This window comes from Delphinapterus leucas, chromosome 8 (assembly GCF_059928025.1).
Source record: "Delphinapterus leucas isolate spDelLeu-1000000601 "Yukka" chromosome 8, BTC_Dleu_Yukka2, whole genome shotgun sequence".
Taxonomy (NCBI): domain Eukaryota; kingdom Metazoa; phylum Chordata; class Mammalia; order Artiodactyla; family Monodontidae; genus Delphinapterus; species Delphinapterus leucas.
Genome location: NC_143136.1, coordinates 107,851,901 through 107,861,268, shown reverse-complemented (window position 1 = coordinate 107,861,268; position 9,368 = coordinate 107,851,901). Strand labels below are relative to the sequence as shown.

Sequence of the window (9,368 nt, the reverse complement as noted above, 5' to 3'; positions counted from 1 at the left end):
CCTCAAGATTTCATTAGGGGGGACTCTTCTGGAAGCAAAAACCTGTACTTCGTATTGTTGACCAAATGGCTTTTTAAGATGAAAGTTAAGTCGTTATTTTTAAAAAGAAAGGAAGAAAAATGCCTTGAAAAGAGGCCCTTTTGATCATGCCACTTGGTAACTCAGCCTACCTCGCCAGGTTTCGAACTACAAGTCCCAGAGGGCAATGCGCCACTTCCTCTCCGTACTAAGGGCGGGAATCAAGCGCCTCGCTGCATGATGGGAACAACAGTTAATTTCCGTATGATGGAAAATTTAATTTTAGCGGGTCTTCATTTTTCAGAAGAGTAAATTAGAAGGTCCTCGAACAAGGCGCGGACGGAGAACCCATACAGTAACATTATCATCTCCATGGGGAACAGACCAGGTTCCTCCAAGGGAAGGTTTTAACCTCAGCCGCGGCTCCCGCTCAATTTTCCCAGTAGTCTCCTTTCCGGTCGTGTCGTGCGTCATTACCGTTGCGCCTTCTCATTGGCCGGATGACAGGTGACGGCGCCTGCGCACTGAATTCTTTTGAGGGTCGTGGGCAGGCGCCATTTTGGCCCTAGAGGTGCTTCTGGGAAGTAGTGCGGTGACCCACACACCTTGCCAGCCTTCCGGGTACGGCCTCGCCTGCCCGGGCTTTCTAGGTCGAATTGTTCGCGGCTGCAGCTGTTGCTGCCTTAATCTCCGCAGCCTCCAAGGCCTCTAGTCGGGTGGGAGCCTCTGAGCACCGGGCCGCGCCGTCGGTGGTCACAGAGCCGGGAAGGAGGTGACGGGGGCGGCGCGGGGCGCAGACACTCCCCGCCGAGACCCGCCTGCCATGGACTCGGAATATTACAGCGGCGACCAGTCAGGTGGGGCCCGGACCTAGGGGACAGGGCTGCGGGCGGAGCGGTTATTTGGCCGGGCTTGGCCTCGCACTCCCGCGGGGGAGGGGTGGGGAGGGGAGGGACGCCCCGGAGACTTGCCCTCCGCCGACTGGGTCTAACGTGGAGTGAGGCTGAGCGCTGAGAGCCCGCCGACGGGCTGCGGCCCCCGAAGTTAGAACCTCGGAGAGGGGATTTTAGAGGGACAGTTGTCTTCTGAATCGGCGAAGGACGTTGCTGCATTAGGGAGCCACTTTCATACATCAAACACTTACTGTGTGCAAAGTACGAGGGAAGGTCTACTGATAGGGGATTTTTTTCAGGAGTTGAGAGTGATTTTCGAGAATCCGAGGGAGTTAGCTGTTCAGTGGGGTTGCAGGATCTTATGTAGACTTTTCACTAGGAGTTGGTACTAGTTTGATCTCGCCTGCAAACTAGTTTCTCCCATTAAAGAACAAACACGTAGGACCCGTATTTGAGTTGTATACATATTTTACAATAAGGCGTGTTCCTCTGGGGCTTACTAGCGATTTTTGTTCCTTTCCTTCACCTTGAGATCTTTCCCCTTTCTCCTCACTGAAGTTCTTTCTTTTCCTGTTTAGTCTGTAAACACGGCCCACCCCCTCTGCTAACACCGTGCTAGCCACCGGAGATCCAAAGACGAATAAGGCAGAACCTCGTGGGGAATAAAAACGTTACTTTTGCTTTCCTGTTGTGTCCTAGTTCCATTGAGTATTCTCTATCAAAAGAGCTTAAATAATTTTCTAAGCGTTAATTACTCCGTTGTGTTTTGAGTTCACTTCGATTCCTTATTATGTGATGGCGAATGGTAGTGACTGCAAACACGTTTCCAAACACATACTGCTGTTTTGCTTTAAACGGTTTCCTGATGTTTTCAAAAATAGTTGTCAGTTCATTTGTGTTTTTAAATTACTTTTAAATAAGTAATCATATGTAATATGTGTATATAACGGGCTGAAAGACATGAAAAGTTAGCAATTTCCTGACTTTTCATTTTTTTAGCCATTTTTTGACGTTCATCCCTGTATTCCTAACTTATGCTATCTCGTTGCATCATTTTTAGGCATTGTGTAACGATTTCCTGTTATGCTAGGACAGGGTCTTAGCCTCTCTGTGCCCTCTTTCCCCCATATTCTAACCATTGAAGCATACATTTTCATTACACTTCAGAATTTTTATTATGATTATATGATAAGAATATTAAATATTAAATATATATATTATTTACTCCTTAGCTAAGTAGAGAAGCTCATTAGTATGATACTGATTTCATTCTTACACATTTTTTTGATTCTCCTATAGTTGAGTGCTTCATTTTTAAAAATTTATTTATTTTTAGTAAACTCCTAACCAAGGCTTCCCATATTCTCCAACAACTCTAAATTCCTCTCAGTACAATTTTACTTTGTATTTTTAAAGTATTGGTTAAAGATAGGTAACAATTCGTTTTATAATAGTATAGTAGTATATGCTTTACTTTAAGGAGTTTACACTATTTCTGGACTGGAGTTCCTTGTGTTCTTCATTCATAAACAAATACTGTGCCAGACAGTGTTCTGGGCTCCAGGGATTCAGCAGTGAACCAAAAATCCCTGTTCTTTTGGCACTTTCATTCAAGCGAGGAGAGAAGCACATTAAACAAAACTAACTTGGAAAGTCATGTAGTACATCAGAAGGTGGTAAGTAAGTGCTATGGAGAAAACAGACTCAGTTATTTTAACATAAAGTTGAAATAAAGTGCACACTATTAGTTTGTTGACTTGGTCCTTAGTGATATTTATTAAGCTTCATATTCCTTTAATGATATATTCTCGCTGCCACATGTGTCAACAATACAAGTTATGATTATTGGTATTTATGTAAGTATTGTACTGTTGTCTTATTCCCAGATTAGCATCATTAGTTATGCTTCATCAGTGCTCTTACACTTGTTCTTGCTCTTACATTTTTCTTGATTCATTGTGTTCATTTCGGTTGTAGATGTCGTCCATCTTACACCTCAAGTGGGTTTTTGTTTTATTTTTAAGCAGATGATGGTGGCGCTACCCCAGTACAGGATGAACGGGATTCAGGGTCAGACGTTGAGGATGATGTAAATGAGCAGCACTCTGGATCAGACACTGGAAGTGTAGAACGTCATTCAGAGGTATTGGCTAAACAACATCTTTGGGGAGGCTTTTCCCTTGCATATTCTATGAGACCTGTTTTATTTAGGAGTTGTAGAGACCCTGTCTTAGGGTCTAGGCTTCAAACCCTTCAAAAATGATAGATAACTGCTTTAAAAGTAAATAAATAGGGATAGTCTGGTTACTTATGAAATCACAGGGAAATAAGTATTGATTGAGTCCCATTTTGGATATTAGGCAGTTTCAACTGTGCTTATTGATTCAGAAAATAGGCCAGGCTTTTGATATTTGACTAGGCTTCCCCATTCCCAGAATGATGTCTTAGTGGGGCAGTGCGGATTTGCAATCTGAAGAAACATCAATTGAAATAGAAAGTGATGGTGGTTATCACCTATTAAATTTATATGATTTTAATTTGCTTCCCTGGTTATACAGTCTGTACTGCACAATGTTAACAAAATAAAATTGGGACATTTTCCAATAATTCAGGTGTAAGTTTTTGGTAAACACAAACTGAAACGTAGGAATGATAAAGATGGCCAATATACCATATATTTTGCTTGACTGCACATGCACAGAAAATTGTCCAATTTTAAGTAGTAGATGCAGTTGTTAGAGATTGTATTATTGACTCTGTCCTTTGACATATCACTAGTATATTCATATATCCAACAAATATTTTTTGAGCACCTGCTATGTGTCAGGCTCTTTTGAGTGACTAAATGAGGTTCCACTGCCACGAAAATCCTCTCCTTGGATTTATTTTCCAGCAGGGGGAGAAAGACATTAAACAATATACACTTTTTAAAAAAAAATTTTTTTGTTTTTGGCTGCATTGGGTCTTCGTTGCCGCACACGGGCTTTCTCTAGTTGCAGCGAACGGGGGCTACTCTTTGTTGCGGTGAGCGGGCTTCTCATTGTGGTGGCTTCTTTTGTTGCGGAGGACGGGCTCTAGGCGTGCAGGCTTCAGTAGTTGTGGCATGCGGGCTCAGTAGTTGTGGCTTGTGGGCTCTAGAGCGCAGGCTCAGTAGCTGTGGCGCATGGGCTTAGTTGCTCTGCAACATGTGGGATCTTCCCGGACCAGGGCCAAATCCGTGTCCCCTGTCTGTATTGGCAGGCAGATTCTTAATCACTGCGCCACCAGGGAAGCCCTCCACACTTCTTTTTAAAAATTGTAGTTTGTTAGGAGGTGATAAATGCTGTGGAGAAAGAAGAAAGTTTGAACAGAGTGAAGGGTGCCAAGGTGGAGGGCAGGCTTTAGTGTTAAATAGGGAGGTACACGTAGGCCTTATTGAGAAAGTGACATTTGAATCAAGATGTGGAAGGAGGTGAAGGAATAGCACGTGTCTATGTAGGGGATGAACATTCCTAACAAAGATCTAAGGTGGTAGCCGTTGTGGCTAGAATAAATAGGGGGCAGGTGAGATCAGAAGTGAGAGGAAGGCTTATCTTTTAGTTATTTTGACGTCATTCAGTTTCTGGTACACTCTTAAGCATTTAGACTAAATTCTAATTAAAATGTAATTGATAGGTAGAAATTATTTGATAACATAAACATTGTTACAGTTTATTTAGTGTATAATATCTTAACTTTCCATTTTGGAAAACAGCATCAGGAGATTGACTGATGGCTTCACGCTTCAGTTATAAATGTATAAATGTAGTGTTGACTTTCTTTTTTTCAACTACTTTTTTAATGAGATGGATTCTAAATAAATAAATGTGCATGTTGAAAATTTGGAAATCATATAAAAGTTTAAAGAAGAAAATTGAAGTCAGCATACTCCTGTCACAGAAATGACTATTAACTTTTTTACATTATTTCTCCTGCATTTTTGTTCTCCTTATATAGAACGTATGTATACATTTTAAGTTACTTGTGTTTTTACTATATATGTTATGTATCAATATAACATTTTTATCTCTTCACTTAACATTATACTTAAGTATTTCCCCATGTCGTTAAAGATTCCCACTAAGTGTAATTTTTAATGGTTGCATAATATTTCATAATATGGATGGGCTATTACTTATTCAACAGTTTCCTGATTATTAACATTTAGACTGTTTAGCTGTTATAAATGAAGTCTGCCATGAACATATTTTTGTGCTTTTCGTAGATTTTCCCCTCCAGGAGGGTTATCCTAATTTGCTAAACTTCTAGTAGTTTGAGTGCCAATTGTACCCTTGAAAGAGTACAGTTATATTAAATGGAGCAGTGCAGGTTATAGCCCCCAAGCTTAAAAGATGTGTATTAGTTTCCTATTGCTGCCATAGCAACCTGATATAAATTTAGTGGCTTAAAAAAACAGAGATTTGTTTCTTACAATTCTGGACGTCAGAAGTCCAAAGTGGGTCTCACTGGGTTAAAATCAAGGGGGCACCAGGGTTGTGTTCCTTCTCTAAGGGAGAATCTGCTCCCTTGCCTTCTCTAGCTGTACAGGCCTTGGCATATGGCTTCTTCCTCCATCTTCAAAGCTAGAACTGTAGCATCTTTAAATCTCTCAGACCTTTGCTTGTGTTCTCACATGTCTGTCTCTTACTCTGACCCTCCTGCCTCCCTCCCATAAGGACCCTTTGTAATTATACTGGGCGTACTCAGATAATCCAGGGTAATCTTCCTATCCTTAATTACATCTGCACATCCCTTTTGCATATTTACATGTTCTGGGGATTAGGATGTGGACATCTTTTGTGGGGGCATTGTTTTGCCTGCTGCAAGATGGTACTCACAACGTGATTTTTCCAAATAATGTTTTTCCCGTTTGCATTTTGGAGTTCAGGCTAGTTGTGGTTTGTTTTTTTGGTTTGTTTTTTAATTCATTTTATCTATAATACTCATTCTGCATGTGTTTCTTTAGATCTCTAAGGAAACTGTTAAAAAAGATCAAGATAATATTTTAAAACAATGCAAAAAATATGATGAAAAAAATCAAAATCTTAAAGTCAGGATCAGTAACAGTGCTTTACTGGTCCATATTGGAGCCTGAAGCAAAAGGAAAACTTAGTCGTATGTATGCTAGTATTTAAATTTTGGTATTTTTTTCATCATGGATTTTTGTGTCAAATTTGACCTTTAAAAATATCACCTTTTTTTTTCAAATATCTTTATTGAGATAAATTTACATACCATACAATTCACCCATTTTAAAGTATGCAATTCAGTGGTCTTTAGTGTATTCACAGTAGTACAGCCATCACCATAGTCAATTTTAGAATATTTTCATCACATTGAAAAGAAACCCTTTAGCTGTTACCTCCTTATCACCCCCACCCCCCAACCCCTCCTTGTTCTGGACATTTCATATGAATGGAATTGTATAACATGTGGTCTTTTGTGACTGGCTTCTTTCACTTAATGCTTTCAATGTTTATCCAAGTTGTAGCATGTATCAGTACTTCATTCCTTTTTGTGATCAGTAATATTCCATTCTTTGGATATACCATATTTTGTTTATCCATTTGTCAATTGATGGACATTTAAGTTGCTGCTACTGTTTTTCACATTTGCTGCATCAGTTTACATTTCCACCAACAGTGCACAAGTGTTCCCTTTCCTCCCCATCCTCCCCAACACTTGTTATTTCTTGTCTTTTTTTTTTTTCTTTGCGGTACGCGGGCCTCTCACTGTTGTGGCCTCTCCCATTGCGGAGCACAGGCTCTGGATGCGCAGGCTCAGCGGCCGTGGCTCACGGGCCCAGCCGCTCCACGGCATGTGGGATCTTCCCAGACCGGGGCACGAACCCGTGTCCCCTGCATCGGCAGGCGGACTCTCAACCACTGCGCCATAAGAGCTGGTGTGAGGTAATATTGTAGCTTTGATGGGCATTTCCGTGATGATGATTGATCTTTTCATGTGTCTGTTGGCCGTCTGTATGACTTCTTTGGCCAAATGTCTATTCAGATCCTCTGCCCATTTTGTTATTGGGTTATTTGTTTTTTTAATGTTGAGTTGTATGAATTCTTTGTGTATTTTGGATATTAACCCCTTATCAGATATATTTTTTGCAAATATTTTATTCTATTAAGTAGGCGGCCTTTTTGTTTTGTTGATAGTTTCCTTTGCTATGCAAACTTTTAGTTTGATATAGTTCCTTTGTTTACTTTAGCTTTTGTTTCCCTTTCCTGAGGAGACATATCCAAAAAACATTGCTAAGACCAGTGTCAAAGAGTGCACTGCATATGTTTTCTTCTAGGAGCTATATGGTTTTAGGTCTTACATTTAAGTTTTTAACCCATTTTGAGTATACTATTGTATATGGTGTGAAAGTAATCCAGTTTGATTCTTTTTCATGTAGCTGTCCACTTTTCCCAACACCATTTATTGAAGAGACTATTCTTTCTCATTGTATATTCTTGGCTCCTTTGTTGTAGATCATATGACCATATATGCATGGGTTTGTTTCTGGGCTCTCTATTCTGTTCGGTTGATCTATGTGTCTGTTTTCTATGCCAGTGTTAACACTGTTTTGACTACTGTAGCTTCGTAATATAGTTTGAGATCTGGGCATATAATGCCTCTGGATTTGTTCTTTCTCAAGATTGTTTTGGCTATTCAGTATCTTCTGTGGTTCCATAGAGATTTTAGGATTATTTTTTCTAGTTTTTTGAAAAATGCCATAATTTTGAAATGGATTGCATTAAATCTGTAGATTGCTTTGGGTAGTATGGTCATTTTAACAATATCAATTTTTCTAATCCATAAGCACATAATAGCTTTCTTTTTATTTGTGTCTTCAATTTTTTTTTATCAGTGTCTTACAGTTTTCAGTGTACTCTCCTTGTTAAATTTATTCCTAGATTCTTTTACTCTTTTTGAGGCAATTATAGATGGGATTGTTTTCTTAATTTCTTTTTATAGTTCATTGTTAGTGTAAAGAAGTGCAACAGATTTTTGTATATTGATTTGTATTGTACAATTTTACTGAATTCATTGATTAGTTCTATCAGTTTTCTGGTGGAGTCTTAGGGTTTTCTCTATATATTATGTCATCTACAAATAAAGACCATGTTACATCTTCCTTTCTGATTTGGATGCCTTTTCTTTTTCTTGCCTAATTGCTAAGCCTTCCAATACTGTGTTGTATAAAAGTGGTGAGAGTGGGCATTCTTGTCTTGTTCCTGATCTTAGACGAAAAGCTTACACCTTTGCTTGCACCATTGAGTGTGATGTTGGCTGTGGGCTTGTCATATGGCCTTTATTATGTTGAGATACATTCTCTCTTTACCCAGTTTGTTAAGAGTTTTTGTCATGAATCAACGTTGAATTACTTTTTTTTTTGCATCTGTTGAGATGATCATGTGATTTTTAGCTTTCATTTTGTTAATATGGTATATCACATTGATTGATTTGTGGATGTTGAACCATCCTTGCATCCCTGGAATAAATCCCATTTGACCATGGTGTATGATTCTTTTAATGTATTGCTGAATTTGGTTTGTTAATAATTTGTAGAGGATTTTTGCATCTATGTTCATCAAGGATATTGGCCTGTAATTTTCCTTTCTTGTGTCCATGTCTGATTTTGGTATCAGGGTAATGCTGGCTTCATAAAATGAGTTTGGAAGTGCTCCCTCCTCTTCAATTTTTTGGCACTCTTTGAGAAGGACTGGTATTAATTCTTCTTTAAATGTTTGGTGGAATTCACCAGTAAAGCCATCTGGTCCTGAACTTTTCTATGTTGGATGGTTTTTGATTACTGATTCCATCTCTTCACAGTAATCAGTCTATTTAGATTTTCTGTTTCTTCATGATTCAGTCTTAGTAGCTTGTATGTTTCTAGGAACTTATCCATTTCTTATAGATTGTCCAATTTCTCAGCACACAGTTCTTGGTTTTTATTATCCTCTGTATTTGTGTGGTATCAATTGTAATGTCTCCTCTTTCCTTTATAGTTTTCTTTCCGTCCTCTTTTTTTTCTTGGTAAGTCTAGCTAAAGGTTTGTCTATTTGTTTATCTTTTGTAAAAAAACAGGTCTTAATTTTATTGACCTTTCTATTGTCTTTTTAGTCTCTATTTCATTTATTTCTGCTCTGATTTTTGTTATTTTTTTTTTCTTCTAATAATTTTGGGCTTAGTTTCTTTTTTCTAGTTCCTTGGGGTGTAAAGTTGATATTTGAGAGATTTTTTTTTATGTAGGCATTTATTGCTGTAAGCTTCCGTCCTAGAACTGCTTTGCTGTATTCCATAAATTTTGGTATGTTATATCAATATTTCCATTTTCATTTGTCTCAAGATATGTTTTGAATTCTTCTTTGACTCATTGGTTGTTTAGCAACATGATGTTTGATCTCCACATGTTTGTGAAATTTTCAGTTTTCTTCTCGTACTTCT

General features: G+C 38.7%; 1 protein-coding gene across 7 annotated transcripts in view; it reads left to right on the top strand.

Moving 5' to 3' along the window:
• The first annotated feature begins 563 nt into the window (after positions 1 to 563).
• IWS1 (interacts with SUPT6H, CTD assembly factor 1) overlaps positions 564 to 9,368 on the top strand; it is a 65,203-nt gene continuing 56,398 nt past the window's right edge. For 3 of the 7 annotated variants that reach the window (XR_002646961.2, XR_016394192.1, XM_022590563.2), the window contains exons 1-2: positions 564 to 875; positions 2,936 to 3,054. Coding sequence is in view for 5 of the 7 variants with exons in the window: in XM_022590563.2 (XP_022446271.1) it covers positions 842 to 875; positions 2,936 to 3,054 (153 nt within the window). In the remaining 2 variants the exon portion in view is untranslated. The remainder of the gene's footprint in view (positions 876 to 2,935; positions 3,055 to 9,368) is intronic. The other 4 variants (XM_022590564.3, XM_089916919.1, XM_022590561.3 and 1 more) reach the window with 4 other exon arrangements.